The following is a 22,051-nucleotide window of genomic DNA, read 5'->3' on the forward strand; positions in this document are numbered from 1 at the left end:
GATTTATGCTACACAGGTGTGAGGGATTGGACATAGGAGGGAGAGGAGGAGGAAGATAAGGGGAAATAATGAGGGGCGTGGACGAGTCGGATGGCTGTCTCCGATCTTAACTTGATTTTCCTTGAGAGGGAGGTTTCATATCGGCCCCTTAGACACTGACATAGACACTGTTTTAGAAACAGCAGTATCACACCACTAATGTTAACAAAAATATCTAACATTTATCTCTTTGCTGTTTGAAGCTGAGTAAACTCAATGATTTTCATTGAAGTGAAATGAGAGAATTCGAAAATTATGATACAATATTACAAGTTTATTTAACAAAGTTTTTCTTACAATAGCTGCTCTTTGTACAAAAATCTCTTTCAAAATTATACAAAAAATAAAGTGTGTTATACAACCTGTTGTACAATTTTAGAAGATGTTTAGTCGCTAAAAATGTCACACAATCAAGCAATATTTCAGCTGCTGCGATCAACCATGCACGAAAAGTTAGGTATTCAGTCGGCGGCTCTTGGCAGCTGGCAGTGACAGCAGGGTTATTCACCAACTCTAGGACAGAGAAAACCTTTTCGAAAGCAACATTTTTTTCCATTCTCTGCTATTGTATCGGCGATATTGTTCAGTCTAAAAAAACATCAGCCACAGGGATACAATCGGAGTTAGTGTGTACAATGAAAAGAGAGAACTCGGTAAATGTCTGTCCTCATGATCATGAATAGATCCAGTACCGCATCATGCACCAGTTTAGCTAAACTATAAATATTCACAGATAAAATACGTTTATAAGGCATTTCTACAAATACAGATGATAATAGAATAAATTAAATTCAGACAAGTAGTATTGCATCAGTAGCTACGCCTATATTTCCCACTACAATGTCTAAAGCTGTCAGACTCTTTAATGTTTCAGTCTTTAAGTATCCTCTGCATTCACAGTCTTAACTGAGATTGGACTGTGAAAGAGAGAGCTCTAGTCTTTTTTTCGAGTGATATTATGCATTCAAAACGTAAAGGCAATTCTGTCAGTTTACAACCATACTAGAAACTACTTCTGATACAATCAAGAGCATGGTCTTACGAAACATGGTACACTCTTTGACAGTTTAATCAAATTTTCCTTCCGACGTTTGTCCTGTAATTAAGGATACTCTGTTTACAATTGCATCAGTAATGAACTATGTTTTTATAACGGAAACACGTTGTTGGGATGGAGTAAAAGTGCTTGTTCGTCCAAGTATAGCGTTACAATGAAGCAAGGGGTCCAGCCATACATATGTTCATGAGATGGTCCGGTGATGAACTACAATTGCGAGTTGTCACTCACGTTCAATGACTGACAGAGAGTGATTTACTTGGAAATATTCAACTTGAAGTACTGATGTGAAAACGAACAGTAGTCTTAGGAAAGTTAGATGCACTCACAATCAGATTGTTTACCGGCAATTATAAATTTATCAGTTTATGGAGGAAATGGAAGAAGATGCCAGTTTCTCTAACAGATGTTCATTTAAGCTGAATGTCAGAAAAAGGAGATGTAATTTGTAACATCTGTGTTTTTCGCGTGCCATGGATCATGGGGGAAGAAGGCGAATTCCTGAAGAAACGACCAGTTGTTAAAGATGACACATGTGCACCTTGCTTGAAGAAAGAGAGGAAGGAAGATTGCGGTTTAACCTCCTCTCGACGACGTGGTCAGTACAAACAAATGATGAAAAGCTCGAGTATGTAAATTGTTACCGAGGTAAAAGACCTAATGGTTTATGATATTGCACATATAGAAAATTATAAAATTTTGTTAATCTTAAACCGTGTATTTTTATTTCAAAAGACAAAGTGAAGTTTAATTTTGTCGATGAATCTGAAAAAGCCACAGCAGCGAAAATTCAAATTACAGTGCAAATTTTAGCAGATAAACTGATAAAAATGCGGTTGTAAACTTTTCCCATAAGGTGCTTTCTTCCTTCCAAAGGAGGAGCATATTAATAAAAAAGACGCACAGGACCAATATATTTTCTCTGGACGAAACTGGAAAGCTACCAGCCACAGTAGAAAGATTATGTTGTAATAGAAGATTATGCTGAAAGATATGTTATTAATGCTGTGTATCTTGTATATAAACTGAGGAAAGTGGCCACACATATTAACAATGTATTGAAACTACATGACAGATTAAAACTCTGTAGCAAAACCGGACACGACCCGGAAACCATGCCTTTCGCTACACCCTCCCAGTGCTGCTCTCCTACTTTCTGAACATCAAAATTGTTCTTCTGAAAACTTCGCTGGACTAACACTCATGGAAGGAACTACACAGGGGAAAAATAGCTTAGCTGCAGCCAAGGAGCTGTTTCCAGAGTGAATCTTCACTGCGCGCACACTGCACTGCGGAATGAAGAGTTCATTCTTAATTAACAATGCAAGTTATTAAAAAAGAATACATGTTATTTGTCAAGTAACCAAGCGGTGAATTGCCTTTACTTTTTGAAAAGCTGGCGTTATTTCCAGAAATAAATGTTCAACAGCTTCACTTTATATAGTCACAAATAGTTCTAAGACCGAAGGCCCATTATCAGGTGCTCCTGGACAAAAGGTTCATGAAGGGTGAGTCTCAGCTGGTATACAAAAACAAAGTTTTGTAAACTATATACATAAATATCGAGCTATCTCAGGCTCTGCAGATCACACGCTGCTTCCACGAACTGTCCCCATTCCTTTCTGCTTCGTGAATGGCTCCTCCAGATGTTTTCATTCCCCAGGACTGCCAGATCTTCGCCGGGTCGTCCATCAAGCACTGCCTTGATCGTCCTATGGGACGTGTGGAGTTGCTTTCTTCGCCCGTTCGCTGGATTCTTCTGCTCTTCAGCTTGTGTAGGATTGTTGCTTGTAGCATCAAGAAGTAGATTTGTTCATTCTTCCTCGGCCTGCATTCCTCTTTGTCTAAGATGCGTCCTTAAATCTTTCTCATTACTCTACTTTCAAAGATTATTAGTTTTTCCTTTTGTCATTTAGTTACGCTGCAGGTTTCTGAGCCGTACATGACTCCTGGGAGTATCACAGTGTTATATATTCTCATTTTAGTATTCGCACGTATTGATTTTGAGCTGCGTGTCTAAGGAAACACATGCATTTCATTCCCACTGCTGTTCTTTGCTTGATGTCCATTCCTGTGCTTGTCACTGGTAAACCAAGTTTCCACTATTTCAGCTGATGAACTTTCTTGAACCTCGTGTCATTTATCTCAAGAAATTATGGCTGCTTTTGTCTTGTTCCTAATCGCATGAATTCCATTTTGTCTTGACTCACCTTCAGCCCAACGTTCTGTACGTAGTTGTCCATTTTACGGTACATTTCTTGACATTTATTATTTTGACGAATGATGATTAAATTTAAGCAGCAGTTTTCAAACTTTGTGGCTGATTTAAAACCGTTTGCTGGACCAAGACTCGAATTTGGCACCTGTGACTTTCGCCGGCATGTACTCTACCGTCTGAGTTATACGAGCAAACCTCACGATCCGTCCTCACAGCTTCAGTTTCCCCAATACTTACTCTCCTACCTTCCGGACTTCTGGGCTTACGTAAAGATAAGAGAAGAGGTGCAGGCAGAAGTGGAGCTACGAAAGGCGGATCGTGAGTCGTGCTTCAATAGCTGTCTTATATTATTTTTGTTATTATTATTATTAATTCCGTGTTTAACGAAAATAATTTGAAGGATGTATTGTCAGTACACACATTTGTAAAAAAGTTGTAATACCTTGTGTTTCAGGGCAATGAAAGAGTTTAGTTTAATAGAATAACTCAAACGGTAGATCCGTTGCTGCGAAAGGCGGAAGTCCCCTGTTACAGTCCTGATGGGACATACAGTTATAATCTGTCAGGAATATTCAAATCAGCGAAGATGATTCCGCTGCAGAGTGAAATCTCATTGTGCCCCGATTTTTAGCATAATAGGATATATGTAGGTTGCAGTGAAGTACTGGGAGATGAAGAAACTTGCACAGGATAGGGTAGCATGGAGAGCTGCATCAAACCACTCTCAGGACTGAAGACCACAACAACAGGATATACGTCTTGATTCTGTTTATGCTAGCCATATATGGATTTTTTCATGACCTAATAACAGACGACTTTTATGACAACTGGAATTCACTCTTTATCTATCTTTGATAAAGGAGTGCATGGTAATGGGGCTTCACCTTCGAAAATAACAACAATGAAATAAATAAACAATAAAGTGTAGATGTCGTGCAGTTATATCTAGAAATACTATTAGCTGCAGACTAACAAAAAATTTAAAAAAATATCTCTACGAAAAAATGGACACTATTATGCTCACGTTATGTTTCGCTTTGATAACATTACAGCGTAATGAATACACGTGTTGTACTCGCAGGTAATATTGTAATACAAGAGTAACTTCAATTACACTTGAAAGACACGATTTTGGTGTAGAGCTTTGGAAGGTCAGAACTGCAGCTGACTTAACGCTGCTCACTTTGTATTAATAAACGTTTATCAACTTCATTCCGTAGCAAATCCTGTACACTCTTCGTAGCGAAACATGTTAAGAAATAATTCATCCGCTATGCCTTTCCAAATTATATCCTTGGGGGAGAACAAAACTTGCCCGTAACAGGGGCTGCATTAACTACAGCATAAAAAGATGTCTGGATGGGAGCTCGAAATGTGGTATATATTGGGCGGAACGTAATAAAGAATTTGATCCGCTGGAGAAGACAATAAATGCGAGGTGGCCAACAAATAAATGAATATCGTTGCGAAAATGAATTTGCGAAAGATGTATTAGAATGTGGTTTCTTTTCTGACTGGTAGAGCGTCAGTCAGAAATGAAAAGGGGGGGGGGGGGGGAGCGGGGGGTTGATGGCCTCGATATCCCCGCCGAGTCCCATCGGTGACACGGATGTACCACAGGGACAGCACGTAGCTAGACTAGCACAGGCCGCAGCAGGAGAAGATCAGGGCTGGAGGTTGTCGAGCAACCAGTTGAGGTAGGCGCCGACGCGCGTGTAGACGCCGGGGAAGCCGTCGGAGCCGCAGCGGCGCGCGCCGAAGGAGACGACGCCGAGCAGCACGTGACGCGGGTCGCCGGCGCCCGGCTGGTGGGCCAGCGTGAGCGGGCCGCCGCTGTCGCCGTCGCACGAGTCGACGCCCGGCGCGCCGCCGGCGCACACCTGCGTCTCGCCGCTGAGCGCGATGTGCGTGCGCCGGTAGGCGCCGGCGCACTCGTCCGTGGCCGCCACCGTCAGGCGCGTGTAGCGCAGCTCGTCGCTGCCCGTACCTGCCAAAAGTACAGCGCTTCGTCAGGCAGACGACCTGCTTACATCGACGCAAAATGCCGTTGAAGAAAAGTGCTAAGACAGCTATGACATTTATACTGAAGGAGCAAAATCTCACCAGAAACCCGGTGAATAGCAGGGCGCAAAAGGCCAACGGTATTTATGGCATTCGACGCCCCACATAATGTCTACCATGTTACCATAATATTGGCTGCCAAATGAATTTCCTTTGTGTGGTGTGCGTACTGTAAGACCTTCGGTACACACACCATCAGATTATTTGACTTGTCGCTCTAACGAAGTAGGCGAGTGTCAGCAATATGTCTCGTGGTCTTTTCGTGGCGTGTTTATCTTCTGCCATTAGGTCAGACGATAGAAATGCCACTTGCACGCTTAGAGTAGCAGATTGACGGTGACCAACTTTAAACAGAACTTGATTAATTTTCACACACATTTATTAAAATAATAACAAGCATAAAAATAACTTAACTTGGTTCTGGATGCTGTTTACAATTGACAGCCTGAAGTTCCTTTGGACGTTAATCTTATTCTCACATATTTCTGATACTTGGCAAAGTGTCTATTCATTTATCTTCATGGCTATGTACAGGAATATGATAATCTTATTAGGCACAGACTGAAACTTGACTATAGACTGGTACAGACAAATGCAGACTAATGCAGACTGACTGATCGGAGGTCTGTACACTCGTTATAATACCTCGCGCGTTCAGGCATCACTGCGCGAGTGTGATCCGCGAGGAGAGAAGGTTCTACGTTAGCAGTAATCTCATTGGCTGCGTTACATATTAATACGCGGATCGGCGGAAGCAGAATTTGGTCCGTCTCTAAGGCAGCGCATCTCGTAGTGCGGAGACGCACGAGCGCTGCGCCTGCGCTGTTGTGCTTAGGGGGGCGCGCTCTAGTGGGAAAGTTGTGTACGCGCTAACTACGCGGAACTATATACACAACACTTTGGTGGTGGTGGTGGTTAGTGTTTAACGTCCCGTCGACAACGAGGTCATTAGAGACGGAGCGCAAGCTCGGGTTAGGGAAGGATTGGGAAGGAAATCGGCCGTGCCCTTTCAAAGGAACCATCCCGGCATTTGCCTGAAACGAATTAGGGAAATCACGGAAAGCCTAAATCAGGATGGCCGGAGACGGGATTGAACCGTCGTCCTCCCGAATGCGAGTCCAGTGTGCTAACCAAAATCACTGCTCGAATCTCGATTTTTTTCATCTTCGCAAATCACTACGCGGAAACAACAACAGAGCCACGTCATCGCCAGGCTCTCTTCCAAGAGGACTGACGTGGCACGAGTTTACAGGCAGCAGTCCAAAGAATATCAGGTGAACAATTTGTTGCACTAGCGCTGCCCTCTCGTGGTGATTCCGACAACTTTTCAAACCATTCTCGTGCATGTAGATGTAAACGAGTGTACTGTGTTCAAAGACTTAGAGGTCAGTACGGCCATGCAATATTACGCCTCCTCACAATACCAAAATGATCACCGAGCGAGGTGGCGCAGTGGTTAGACACTAGACTCGTATTCGGGAGGACGACGGTTCAATCCCGCGTCCGGCCATCCTGATGTAGGTTTTCCGTGATTTCCCTGGATCACTCCAGGCAAATGCCGAGATGGTTCCTCTGAAAAGGAACGGCCGACTTCCTTCCTCATCCTTCCCTAATCCGATGAGACCGATGACCTCGCTGTCTGGCCTCCTTCCCCAAAAACAACCCAACAACAACCCCAAAATGATCATGTTCAAAACAGTTCCTGGGTGCGTTACGTGTTCCCGTAGACGGTTTCAATGGGTGGTGGTCACTGTGGCTAACCACATAATATTTTCTCCCTTTACCGCTCAGGGGCCAGCAGTCTCTCTGCCAACCACCTAATTGTTGCCTAAAATGCCGCTAGATGGCAGTGCAGGTCTTCCGCGCGTATTCAGAACAATAGTTGATACTTCTTCATTGTTACCACTGTTCTTGGAAGCGGCGTGCACTATTCTCTGTAGCTCTTCTTTATACGACTATTTTTGTTAAGTAATTGCTCATATTTATATGTTGAACATATATAAGTCTACGTGTAATGTAACTTTAAATTGAAACAGAATTTTCCATGTTTTACAGACAAGTTTCTGTGTGGTTAGTGCTGCTAACCACCGTCCTTCTGCTCCACCCAGTATATTTTCTTCGTCTCCATCGAATATGTCTATCCAAAAAGGAATAACCGAGGACGAATGTTACCGAATTTTGTTTGAAGAAATACCTTCTAGTGACAGCAGTGTTGACAGTGATGGCAGTGACGGAAATGACCCCACACTCACAACAAGCTGTGCAAGTTCTAGTCTTGTGTGCAGTCGTGTGTCGAGCAGTAGTGATTCTCGGGATGACAGTGAAATTGATGACGTCAGTGAAAATAATATTTTACCATCTACTGTTCCATCAACAGTCACGGTAAACTGCAGCCAAGAAACAAGTGTTTGACCAAGTGCCAATATTTATTGGAGAAGGTGGTGTGATCGCAGAAATAAAGAACAAAGTGAACCTATAGCCAATTGACTTGTTTTGTAAATTTTTCGATGGAACACTAATGAAACCCATAGTGTTCCAAACTGATTTGTATGCTAAACAGAAAGGCAAAACTTTCATGCCCACCAACGAAGTTGAAATCAAGACTTTTATTGGAATAAATCTTTATATGGGTATCACTAAAAAGCCTAGCTACAGAGATTACTGGAGCACTGATCCAGATCTTGGTGAAAGTTACATATCAAAGCTGTTGCCAGTAAAACGGTTTAGTTGGCTACTGAGTAACTTGCACCTCAATGATAATTCGGTCGCTCCCAACAGAAACAGTCAGAATTGAAATAAACTGTACAAACTACGTCCATTTCTAGACCATTTGAACAGGAAATTCCAGGATTGCTATAAACCACATCAAAAACTTGCTATTGATGAAGCTGTGGTTAAATTCAAAGGCAAATCATCTCTCAAACAATATATGAGGGACAAACCTATAAAAAGAGGGTACAAAGTGTGGATGTTATGTGATCAGTCGTCATACAACCTTAAATTTGATGTTTATACAAAGTGGGGCTAGGATCGAAAGTGGTTCTAAATTTAACCAGTGGTCTTCATGAAAAGAATCATTATTTTCATGGACACTTATTTTACATCATATGATCTGTTCAAGGACCTATAATCGAATGGTGTGTACGCTTGTGGAACAATAAATCCCAGAAGGAAAAACATGCCAAAATTCAAGGAGGAAAAGGAACTGGAAAGAGGGGAATTCGATTACAAAATAAGTAATGATGGCATAGTAATCTATAGATGGAAAGATAACAGGGCAGTCAACTTGATTTCAACATGTCATTCACCATCAGATGTGTCCACAGTACTCGAAAAATGAAAGATGGAACAATAACCAATATCACTTGTCCAATTGTATTGAAAGACTACAATTCCAGTATGTGGATAATTTTGATCGACTAAAGTCAGACTATGCTATTGACAGAAAAAGCAAGAAATGCTGGATGAGATTGTTTTTTCACTTTTTAGACTGCAGTGTGACAAACGCGATCATTATGCACAAAAAAGTCGAAATGGAGCAGTTCTCCAATAAAGACTTCCATCAAGTGGTGTACAAAATCTTATTGGGTCCAAAAATAGTTTCAGTGGCAGCTATTTTTGCTTCTGTATCTCCAATAAAGACTTCCATTGAGTGGTGTACAAAATCTTATTGGGTCCAAAAATAGTTTCAGTGGCAGCTATTTTTGCTTCTGTATCCCAAAGTAGTATAGCAACCCATATCAAATCACTCAAACCATACATAGACGAAAGTATCCGCCACGCAAGCAGTAAACATACCAGTTTACTCATCATCTAGAAGATGCGCAGTTTGCAGTGCGAACAGTGTGGATGTGTTCAGTGTGCAAAGTACCTTTGTGTCTGAGAGCAGGCAAGAACTGTTTCAAGAGATACCACGAAAATTAAAAACTAGTTATTTCAAAGTTCAACCACCTAATATCGAATTTGCATAGCCTACTGTAATGGGGTTGTGTTTACCTGTAGTGATCACATTTAATGTTAATATTTTTTTGTTGTTTACGTGAATTTTTACAAACTCAATGTATAAAACATGTCAAAACAATAAAACAAATGTGTTACAAGTAAAAGAAATTTGAAATTTGCAAATAATTTTTCTTGCCCCACTAGGGTAAATTTTAGTGGTGTTTACCTGCCCCTCAAAGAGCTAATGCCACGTGACGTCCAGCTTTCTGTGCATGGCAGACACGTCTCAGGCAACATGCTCCCGTATTTTCCTTTATTTCCATCGAGTTATTAATGTGTTATGTTACTTCACCCATCTCGTCTTTAAGTTTTGCAGAGCAGCGTATGAGTTCTTTTACAAAGTACATCAGTAAATCCACAGTTACATTTTTCTAGATGTTTTTGTTCTGTCAAACTCTTTTCGCTTATTAGTTTGAAATATAATTATTAAATACTTTCAACAGTCTCTCATTTTCAAGATGTCTGAGTTAACGCTGAAGATGATTACGAAATTACAGGGCAGTGTAGGAACGTCGTATTCGCCAACGAGCAATGTTAGTTAGTTCTCGACACTTCATTTTCAATTATTTTAACATATACGTTCTTACAGAAGGCATTGTCAAAATGCAGGAGAAATCTGTGTTACGATAAATATGGAGTGAGTAGTAAAAATCAATGCATACCTGGGTCATTTCACGAACTACCGACAGGCAATAAAAAACATCACAGTTTGTAGACAAAAAGTAGTGTAATAAGAAATATTAATTATTGCTGTAAATACTGATTAGCAGATATTAAATATATCTGTACCTAATTTCTTGTGCCATTCCACAAATTCATGATGTAACATTGGTGTTAGGGGAGTTTGCAAGCAAATCTCAGAAATTTTTGGTATTTTTCAGAATAATTCCTATGATACTACTAACTTTTGCCTGTGTAAAATGTAATTTAATTTATCTCAGTGTGACTTTTAGAAGTATTTTACTTTTAATTTTATTACACTTCATGAGCGAAAGTTTTCGATAGGCATCTCTTTGTATATGGACATCTCTGAAATTGCTCTGCATAGAAGGCTGTGGTTTACATTTATCGATAGAGGACACTTAGCGATCATTATCGGCTACTCTGCTGTTTACACTACGTTGCGTAGCCTTCAGTCAGACTCCGTACACCAACAAACTGTCAGTTGACAAGCCACTGAAGCGTCAAATGTCTTATAAAACAGTAAACAGAACTTCAGCCGTGATAATATAATGACCATCAGGAATAAGAGAAATGATTTAGAAAACAGTCTGAGCCATGTACTTCCACAAACATTCTCAAATGAGAGAAAGCCTTTACATTTAATTTGCCCGCATGGTCAAGAATTACGGTGTAAATTCCGGAAGGTTGAAGTTTCAGGAGCGTGTTCCGAACGCAAGATTTCTATTTCTTTTGGATGCCGTAAAGCCAATTTACAGGGACCTAGCTTATCGAGACTTCCTACAGAAATGTGTACTTCGGCACTCAGAATACCAATGAGTCGTTCAGTAAAATGATTTGACATGAGTGCAGAAGAATGTATTTGTGGGGTTAAATACTCTGAAATGGAGAGTCAGTAATTCTGTGTTATCGTTTTATGAAACATGGGAAGAACAGGAGCGCTAATGTATCGCCATATCAACCCTGGCTGGCATTCTCTAAAGGGATTGCAACATTTAGAGAAATTAAGCGCTGCCAAGACGCGGCGTGCAGCCAAGTCCAACACCAAAGAAGCAATGTCAGCCTGAATGAAGCTGCTTTCAGAGAAAGGGACGGGACAGGAAAGAGGATCGTGACTCCGCTGATGAATGCTTTTGAGGTTTCATTTAAAAATATCAGAATTTTTTTATTATTTTCAAATTTAAACACCTTAAAACGACTTTTTGTAGTAAAATTTCCTACCTCTGAAGAACTACTTGTTACAGTTACATGAAAAATTGCGAGCTGTTTTATTATAACTTACTATTGCTATTGAAGCAAAATAATGGAGTTAGTGTGAATGGATGTGACGTTAGATATTTGCATGTACAAATACTTAGTGTAAGAAATTGCTGATGATTTCTTGTGGATGATTCATCCTTTTGTCGATCAGAATATTGACACACTTTTTATTAAATTATTTATCATTATTAGCTCCTGGCGGTAGCCGACTATCTAAGTAGTCCCTGAACGAGATAGCCTTTGCGCTATTTCTAAACATGGGCGAAGTCGTTCTTTCGCTCGTGACTCACGATATAGCATGGTAGGCACTTAAAGTAGCAAACAGAATTTCGCTCTCGATGTGCGCTGACGTAATCATAATTGGACTACCGAAAATGATGTAGTAACTTTGTCATAGTGTTTTCGTACACATGCAAGCTTTCTTTAGAACAAAAAATATAAATCTATTCATCTCTTCAGTGCAGTAGCCTGTCAATGCACTCAGTAATACCATGAGTTAGGTTCACTTTCTGTGGATCATTTTGCACGATAAATCGTAATCGTGTGGAACGAGTCATTTTACATTCACATCGCAAATTAATTTGCAAATATGGCTACATGCTGTGTAATACTGTTTTGGCAATTATTAATTTTCTTATGATATCATACAGCTTTTCATTATTCCGAGCGCAGTTATTGCGACATGAGAAAATTCGGGACAATATTAGATTAAGAACTAGAAATCACTGTGCACTCGAAATGGAACAGAAAAAGTGATTCTATATTACTCTTATTATATTTGAAAGATATGTTGAAAATTTTCCAATATTATACGTATTTCATCCTTTTTATTAACTGCTCCTTCATAATTATGAAATGTAGTAATAGTGATAAGGCAAATCGGTAAGCAAATGCAGAGTACTATTAGAAACTTCTACTGTGGAGAGAAACTTGAGTGAAAGTTGTGAAGTTGTGAATCGAAATTTGGTCGTTTGATAAAGAAAAGAAAACAAAAATAAAAGAATGAAGTAAAAACAAACATGTCTCCTCTTACTGGCTTTTCGAAGCCTGCAGGGGTAATACGTAATTGCATTGTCTTCGATTATGTAAATGAAACCCGGGCACACAAACATCGTAATGGCCGCTGAGTGGAAAACAGATTATTCCTTATGAAGATGACTCACTTAAGAACACATGGACGGAAAAATAGATAAGTTCATTAATTGAAAATGACATTTTATTGTAGATAGAAAATGAAGAATTATGGCGTGGAAATTTTATTTTGCTCCAGATTGTGGACTAAAATAAAGCCTCCAGACAGCGTAAAACTAAGTGCCGAATCGGAGGTCGATCTCTGATCTTTTCCCTTCGCGGACAACGCTCAGTTAACTCAGTTGGAAGACCCATTTAAAACACAGAGATCTGTAATCGACTTCTGAGCCACAGCATAGTATGTAGTGAAGGAAGTGTAAAATACGTAAATTACTTCCGTAGCAGTTCTGAAACATTTGGCTTTTTTCGCTCATCCAGAAACCACGATGTTATAAACCAATACTGGGCTCAGAGAAACATCCATTTTGAACACGGTGGCCGTAAATCAAATCAGCTGCAGCTACAGTAAATGAAATATTTGTTCGCTCTTATTATTACATTCGACCCTTTTCATGTTCATCATCATTATGAAGCGTGCGGAGGACTTACATTATGCTGGAGTCTTGAGTCGTTTTCATAAAGCAGCGGACGCAAAATTCATGTTGTTGTTGTTGCACTACTGTTCCTTTTCAGTAAGCGAGCTAAAAACTAGGAAGTATTTCCTATAATCACACTAGTTATAAGTTGCTTTAGTATTCGTAATGTATGCCTTCTGCAGACCTCTTTCGAAGGTAACCTTTAAATGGGTCAAAACTAGTAAAGAAAATAAACAAATATTTAAACAAGTAGTTTGTTCCTGCTAATCCTAATTAAAACTGACGCAAATTTCATTTCAAACCTGTAGTTTGCGTCAGCCATAGTTAAAGGACTGGCTTTCTAAAAATTGCTAAATTATTTGAAACACAAATTCCACCGACGATAACATTTAAATTAGTGCATTGTCCAAAAGGTCTCTGCATTTCAGGTTAACTAGTTTCAAAAGAAGCAAAATAAATGGATACACAGACGAACTGACTGATTACATTTCAGTATCAACCTTTAACAAGAATTCCATGAGTAATTCATAGCTGTTTATATTCAGCGTTTTCAAGTACATCAACATATTCGAGAATGGCTCTTGTTTCATTTTAACCCGCTCTTTAAGTAGTCAGTCTGATTCTTATCTGTGCCTAAGACTGCCAAAGTTTGTGTTGTTGATAATCTGGATCTCCCCACAGTGGCAGTGGGCGATGATATGACTTGAATTCTGATGATGATGAAGTCCCATACTCCGTGATAGAGCGTAGGGGACGATGCGGGAGACCCGCACCGCTGTACTGGGCAAGGTCCTGCCGGAGGTGGTTTCCCATTGCCTTCCTCCGACCGTAATGGGGATGAATGGTGATGAATCACCGACTCTGGCCGCATTGCGTTCCAATTTTGCGCATTTTTCATACTCTTTTGCGAAAGGTTAACAAGCGCTATATCAGTGTAATTGTCTTGCGAAGAGCTACTGCACGCAGTTATGAAAGTATAAAGTTCCTTTAAAACAACTATACCTGTTCCAGTATCTCGGTTTATACCAGAGTTCAGAGCACTATTCCTACTAAATATTTCGGGTCCCTCAGCATATTATCAAATGCAAAAAATCTCGTTTCGATATCTGGAACCGTTCAGGATATGAAAGGAATGTCACATCTTACTTGACTCACCCTGTATATACAGTTACATAGCTTTACCTATATGACCAATTTTTTACAGTCGTGTAAGATGGCGCAGTAGTAATAAAATCGGATCATAAATGCATCTACTATATGTTTAATTCCTGTTTTATCAGTGTGGTTTAAACATTTCGTCGGCTTCCCAGATAACTAGAGGTGAACGCAGGAATGGTTCCTTGACCAGGAGCGCGGCAGATTTCTTGGCCACCCCCTTCCATCTCAAATCGCTCGGTGTCTAATGAGGTGGTCGTTAAACTCTGACCTTCTTTATCTTTCTAACGACTTGAACGTCCGGGGCGCCTGGACTCTCACAGTTCCGTCTTCCTAGACGTCGTTTATCGCGGCAAGTGGCACAACCACAACGATCTGCTGGACTCACCATTCTCGGTGGCTCCCCACCCCGCCACGGTCACCTTCAGCCCGGTGTAGTTCTGGGTGGCAAGGTCGCCGAACGGCAGGCAAATCGGGATCACGTAGGCTGAAACACACAGCAGAGATCTGCATGAAACAGGATCGCGTCACGAAGTACAGAGAAAGAAAAATGAAGAGTGTCATACTCTTTATTTTCATTTTGCTGCAAAAAGTACGGACACAGTACAGCTGAAGGAACCGACTTTATCAGTATAAAGAAAGAAATTATGGATCACAAAATGCGCTCTAAAGAACACACCGTTGTAAGATTTTAATTAATTATTCCAAAGATCATATTCGCAATTTCCATCGAAAAATTGGGGAAGGAATCAGTTCACAGGCTTTGTTTGCGTGCACGGCTACATGCTATTCATTTCCGGAGTGCTAAATAGTAGAACATTTTACCCTTTGACACTTTCCATGCTATTACTGAAACATATACTAATCAACAAAGACAAGCAGTTTAATCTCTCCATGCAACACATGCGATTAGTGACAGATACTAAAATTTAACAACGAAAGTAAACATTTTTTACCTTCTGTACTATATCTACTACTATATAGTAAAACAAAACGACCTGTTCAAAAGTAAATGTTCCAGTTTAGCAATAATGTTAGCTTTGCTTCCAGCCAGACATTTTATATTTTCAGTACTCCGAGGCACCACCACTTTTTAGTGCGACGAAATAATACCAATTTTGATTCGCAGATACAACACAGAAAAGCAGCGACAGCTTATTAAAATATCATAATCAAGGCACTTTCTTCTTATATTGCGAATATGAAATGCAGCACCATGCAAAATTTTAAAAAATTAGTGCAATGCCATAATTAAATACCAGAATAAAATTAAAATATTGCCACAAGTGTCGCTTGTTGGTCTAAGTAAGTTATCGAAGTTTAAAAATAGAGCATTCAAATAACTCTCACACAATTGGTCTTGTAAAATCACCGTCTACTTATAGATATCGCATGCTAGACGTATGCAGCAGCTGTAACTACCCACTGATGTTTCTGAGATAAAACAGGTATGAGAAGATCGCAGATGTGTAAATTCAATAAGATTAATATCAGATGTTCTGAAGACATTTCCGCAGAACAAGAGGAAGCTGTAAGTGGAACTAAAGCTTTCATTCTGTGATGAATCAGAAACGAAGTGTTTCAAATAGGGCCTTATAAAGTTTCTGCAAATTTTATACCATGCTAACTCATTTTTGTGTGCCTTAATTACTGTGGCATTCTGAGATACTCTACCAGTCATGTACTATGCTCGCATTACGCACAAGGATTTGCTTGCCACTTAGGTGCTACCTAGTCTCGTGCGCTCTTGGTTCTTCTATTTATCACTTACTTCTCAATCAGGAAGTGCTTCAAAGGATTCATTTCTGAATGTAGCGATGTTTTCATTTGTGAAATTATTGTTATGTTTCGCAACATTTGTGAAGTTCCAATCTGTTCTGCGTTTTTGTCTTCATTCTTATTTGGTAAATAATATGAGCCCCTGTCTTTTTTTTTTTTTAGATATATTTGTCCTCAGATTTACCTACAAGGAGTTGCACATAATTTGCAAGTAGTTTATAGTTTGGCCGCTCTGATAGGTCCACTGCATTAGGAAATGTTCTGTTGATTCTATGCACAATCGTTTTGTCTCGACAGTAACTCTGATTGTGACTGTTCGAGGTGTCCAGTACTGTCAACAACACATTCGAGTAAGAGTTCTCATTAGCCTGTGTTATCTGATGTCTCTATAACATCCTCAAGAAAAGACTGTACGCCTGCAGGCTCTCTTGACTGTTAATAGCTTGTTTGTTCCCGTCCATCGGCGCCTGGTCCCAGGTGAATGTCAATACAATACAGCGGTGTGCCGCAACGTCTTGATGGGATGCTCCGCGCATCCAAACATCCGATAAGCAAGCTCCTTAATAAGCCGTCCGGAAGGCAGGAACCATCTGGACAGCAGAAAGCATACACAAGTGTCGGAGAATTGAAATACCACGAGCCAACATACCAGCAGCAGTAAAGAGGCTCACTCTTCCTCTAGTCAGCTGCTCTGTACTGTCATCTGCCTATTTCCCCCTACTCTGTAATTCGTCGTTTTTTATGCAGACCAATCGCCCAAATAAAGCACGGAAGACAATGTCATCAATCCCGTAACATCGCGTTTTGCTTTGCAACGTGCATCGTCTCACCTCTAAAAAATGTAGAGGACACATAGCTGCATACTAATATTCTGAAGTTCATTTAGTGCGCGCGAAATGATAATATTGTTCCATATGTGAAAGAATATACACAGTGAGACACAATTAATAGCAAAAACTGCCACTGTGAAAGAATACGGTAACAGTAGCAAAAAAATTTCCAGTAAACATGCGCCCGCAAACAATCCGTGTCCGAGAAAACTGCGAATGAGTGTTTACGAGCCGCTTATGACTTCAGTATGAAAAGCTGTCCGAGTTAGTACACTCTAAGATAAAAAAAAGACACACCACGAAGGTATTATTCGAATGTGCTGGAAATCGGTAGATGTGTCGTACGCGTACAAACAAACAAACGATTACAATTTCAGAAAAATTTGATGAAAAGAACTTCACAAACTGAGAAACTCAATAACGCCGTAGTCCATCTCTGGCCCTTAAAAGCACTCCGTCTTCAGGCCACAAGTGGCCCATCGGGACCATACGACCGCCGTGTCATCCTCAGGTGAGGATGCGGATAGGAGGGGCGTGTGGTCAGCACACCGCTCTCCCGGTCGTTATGATCGTTTTCTTTGACCGGAGCCGCTATTATTCGGTCGAGCAGCTCCTCAATTGGCATCACGAGGCTGAGTGCACCCCGAAAAATGGCAACAACGCATGGCTGCCGGATGGTCACCCATCCAAGTGCCAGCCACGCCCGGCAGTGCTTAACCTCGGTGTCTGATGGGAACCGGCGTACCCACTGCGGCAAGGCCGTTGCCACTCTGGCCCTTACGCAAACAGTTATTCGGTGTGGCATTGATGACAGAGTTGGATGTCCTCCTGAGGGATATCGTACCAAATTCTGTCCAGATGACGCGTTAGATCGTCAAAACCCCGAGCTATTTGTAAGGCCCTGCCCATAATGTAACAAACGTTTTCAATTGGAGAGACTCCGGCTGCCTTGCTGATCAAGGTAGCGTTTGTTAAGCACGAAGACAAACAGTAGAAACTCTCGCCGTGTGAAGAAGGGTGTTATATTGCTGTAATATAAGCCCAGAATGGCTTGGCTAGAAGAGCATAAAAACAGGGCGTTGAATATCGTCGACGTACTGTTGGGCTTTAAGGTGCCATGAATGACGACCAAGAACGTCCATGAGATAAAGCGACACGCCATAGCACCACTCCTTGTTGTCGGGCCGTACGTCAGGTCAGGTTGGTGTCTGTGGCGTCTCCAGACACGTCTTCACCCTGGAATCTCGTTGACTGGAATAGAACTGTCTTCAGTTACGAGTCCCGCTTCGAACTGGGCCCCAATTACCAGCACAGACGTTGTCATCCGTGACACCCTTACAGCACAATGGTACTTCGATGATATTCAACATCCCATTTTAACTAACATTGTTTCAATATCTTCTGCACTTTCAGCTGGGACTGCTTCATCACTGGCACATTTCAACACATTTTTTTTCTTTGGTCATGTATTAGTATATGTGTTAGTCATCTCTGACTTTTTAAAGTGCCTTTTCTACGTACAGGTAAAGACAATCGCTGATAATGCACTGTCTTGTCTGTCGCTTTTTCGTTTCTGCTCTCCTTTTTGCTTTGTCCTTCCATCAAGACCGCAATAACTGCTCCACTTTGGTAAAAGTTCCATGTTATTCTTCGATCTTTATAGTCTGTTCTTGCTTGTTTCAAGACCTGTTAGATTCCTTTGCAGTTGTTAATATATAGACGGTGTTATAATTAGTACTGCTTCTCTGGTCCCCTGTTTTTCCAGTATAGAAAGTGATCTTCTGAGAGCAAAGCTCCAACTTCCTACTCTATGCAGCCTAGAACAGTTGAGGATATTACTTCAGGTGCATGAACAAACAGACTCAGAGTTCTGTAGTATTCACAGTTTATGGAATTTGGGACTGGGTAACATAATATTTTTTTTTAGAAATCTGTAGGCAGTTTTGCTTGTTCGTACAAACTGTACACGAAATTAAATATCTCATCAGTACAATCATAATATTTTCAATGAAAACAGTACAATTTTCTGATGGATGTCCCTGAACTATTAGGGGAAGCGGAGGAAATTGTTTCAAAATAGATATTTAGAAATCTTATCCTTTTGAATCAATAGGCTCGAATCTGTTTCATTACACGGACCTATGTCATGCGTGTTGTTTAAGGGGATTACTGGCGGTGTATTATTGTACCGCACATTTTTCAAGGCTTGGGATGATTAGAAAACTTTCGAATGATTAAAAATACATTACTCTTCCTATGCATAGAATAGCAAATACTTTATCGCCAGCTGAAGACTGTGTCTGAGACACTTTGCCATAAGAAATGCAGTGAGTTTAGAATGTTCCAAATAGCCATCTACAAAGGATTTGCGGTTATTAGCAAGTGGATCGAGTTTGCTAATATAAGATAATAATTTAGACGTCTTTTTTTAATAAGGATGAAATGTTATTCCCTTAGTTTAAATATGGGAAATGGATAACTTTCTAATCAGTTCAACATTCCTTCAACACACAGAAAATCACTTCGTTGTTACTTACCAGCTCTTTAATAAGCAGGTAACAACCTAACCACCGAATACGAACTCCATCGCAGTCCATTCACATGGACATAAAATCGGATGTGGAAGCTGAAATCCAGCAACCAAACCTACATTTCCATACTCGATATTAGAGTGTTAACAGCGAGAGCAGTTGGAGGGATTGGATAATGTCTTGAAAAGAGGTTATAAGATGGATGTTAACAATAGTAATACAAGAGTGAGTGAATGTAGTGGAATGAAATACCGCGATGATGATACAACCTAATGAGATCATGAGACACTAAATGAGGTCGAAGAGTTTCGATGTTTTTTAACAGCAAAATAACTGGAGATTGTCGAAGTGGAGAGGGTATGAAATGTTGATTTGTAATAGGAAGTCGTCCGCAGTTTCTGTTCGCAAAAGACATAAAATTCACACCCAGCGATAGCATGGTTTCTGTTCGCAACACTGCACTAAAATATGACATACCACAGCCGAGAGCAGGTGGTGGGAAACTGGTCAGATGATGGGAAAATAAAAAAGGGGCGAAGGTGAGGAAAAGCGATGGGGGGAGGGGGAAAGGAGCCAGTGGAGGATGAGGACCTGTAAGAGGGGTGGGGGTGCTGGGCAGAGGTGACAGGGAGTGGGGAAGGCAGAGGATGGGAAGACAAAAGGACTCGGGGGGGGGGGGGAGGTAGGGAGAGGTTAGGTGGGGAGAAACACAGGATGGAAGGGGGGTAAGAGGGAGCCCAGGGAAAGGACAAAGGAGGGGGGGGGAGGGAGGTAGGGAGAGGTTAGGTGGGGAGAAACACAGGATGGAAGGGGGGTAAGAGAGAGCCCAGGGAAAGGACAAAGGAGGGGGGGGGGTTGGGATCAGAGTTGATTGGAGGGATAAATGGAGGGAGAGAGGGCATCATCCGGGAGTTGATGGAAACCACCTTGGGAAAGGAGATGAAGGGTGTAGAGATAGAGGGGAGGCAGGACACAACAGTGAAGGAGTGGCAGGGGGGTGAGGACGGAGCAACCAGGGGGTGAGGGGGATCAAGGCGGCGGGAGGTGTAGAGTATGCGGATATGTTCGAGGAATAGGAGCAGATGGGGGAAAGGAATGAGGTCATAGAGGATCAGCGTGGGGGAGGGAGGTGTATATGGAAGGCGAGGCAGAGTGCATGATGCTCGAGGATCTGGAGGGACTTATAGAATTTGGGGGGTGGGGGCAGATATCCAGGCGGGACTGGCATAACAGAAGATGGGATGGATTAAAGATTTGTAGGTGTAGAGGATGGTACAGGGGTGCAACCCCCATGTCCGGCCAGAGAGGAGTTTGAGGAGTCGGAGACGGTTGTGGGCTTTGGACTGGATGGGTCGGAGATGAGGGATCCGGGTGAGGTGACGGTCAATGGTGAGGCCAAGGTAGGTGAGGGTGTGGGTGAGGCGGACATGACAGGCGCAGACGTTAAGGGAGAAATCCAGGAGCTGGAAGGACCGAGTGGTACGACCTACGATGATTGCCTGACCAACAGAAACAGGTATTAGGAAACTGATATACGAAAAACCGTATCTAAGCGCATACGAGTACGTAAATGTAGCGACTGGAACATTGGTTAGAATGTTGATCTGCGAGCGTCATAACTTCTGTGCTGTTTGACGACGGTGTCTATACCTACACGCATGCTAATCAAATGATCATTGTTTACGTTGGTGTTGCAGGGAGCAAAATTGGAATCAGAAGTGACAGTCTCTCCGGAAGACAAGTGCCGTCCGCGATAAAATATCAGAATGAAGGCCGACGGCAGCGCTGCCAGCTGAGACTAACCTGAGAAGCGCGCCTCGCGGTCGAGCCGGACGAGCGCCACGTCGTGGCGGAACTTGGGCGAGTTGTACTGCGGGTGCACGGCGGCGGCCGCCACGGCGAAGTCCTGCACCGGCTCGGCGCACTGCACCTCGTCGCAGTCCGGGTCTCCGCGCGCGTCCACCTCGCCCAGCCGCACCGCCTTCCTGCCGGCGCACAAACACACACGCACTGCACTCCAGACCTCCATGAACACCACCTTGGACTTTGACAAGTACGAAGGTAATCCCAAAAGTAAGGTCTATTTTTTTATAAGTACAGAACTCTGTTTGTGTGGCAGTTGGTCACACTGTTATGATGATAGCTTCACGCGCTGTGTGTAAACATGCGCATGCCGCGCTGAGGCGCTCAATCTTGGCTTGGCAGCCGTTGAGAATGGAGCACCCGTTGGATGTTAACGCCAAGTGCAAATTGCGCGCAGTTATTCGGTTTCTGAACGCAAAGGGCACTGCGCCGATTGAAATCCATCGCCAATTGACGGAAGTGTATGGTGAGTCGTTCATTGATGTCAAAAATGGTCGTAAGTGGTGTAGAGAGATTGCAGCTGGTCGGACCGAAATTCACGACGAACAAAGGAGCGGGAAACCGTCAGTTTCTGAGGAGACAGTGCTGAAGGTTGAGCAAAGCATGCGTGAAGATCGGCGGATCACCCTGGATGATCTTTGCACGTTGGTTCCTGAGGTTTCCCGAAGCACCGTTCACAGAATTTTAACGGAAACATTGAACTACCGGAAGGTGTGCGCAAGATGGGTGCCACGCACGCTGACTGAGGACCACATGCGGCGACGAGTTTCAGTGGAACAAAGCACCCACCCACCCTAGGGTCCTGACTTGGCACCCAGTGACTATCACCTGTTCCCTAGGTTAAAGGAACATTTGGCCGGAAAGCTATTCAGCTCCGACGACGAGGTGAGAGAAGGAGGTCGTAACTT

General features: G+C 42.0%; 1 protein-coding gene across 1 annotated transcript in view; it reads right to left on the bottom strand.

Annotated features, from left to right (window-relative positions):
• Window positions 1-292: 292 nt before the first annotated feature.
• The window catches only part of LOC126213195 (serine proteinase stubble-like), a 202,283-nt gene continuing 180,524 nt past the window's right edge, over window positions 293-22,051 (bottom strand). Inside the window, exons 6-8 of the mRNA XM_049940862.1 lie at window positions 21,084-21,265; window positions 14,529-14,627; window positions 293-5,301 (exon numbers count right to left, since the gene is read on the bottom strand). Of these exons, the coding sequence (XP_049796819.1) occupies window positions 4,979-5,301; window positions 14,529-14,627; window positions 21,084-21,265 (604 nt within the window). The 3' untranslated portion in view covers window positions 293-4,978. The remainder of the gene's footprint in view (window positions 5,302-14,528; window positions 14,628-21,083; window positions 21,266-22,051) is intronic.

The sequence above is a fragment of the Schistocerca nitens genome, chromosome 1 (assembly GCF_023898315.1).
Source record: "Schistocerca nitens isolate TAMUIC-IGC-003100 chromosome 1, iqSchNite1.1, whole genome shotgun sequence".
Lineage (NCBI taxonomy): Eukaryota > Metazoa > Arthropoda > Insecta > Orthoptera > Acrididae > Schistocerca > Schistocerca nitens.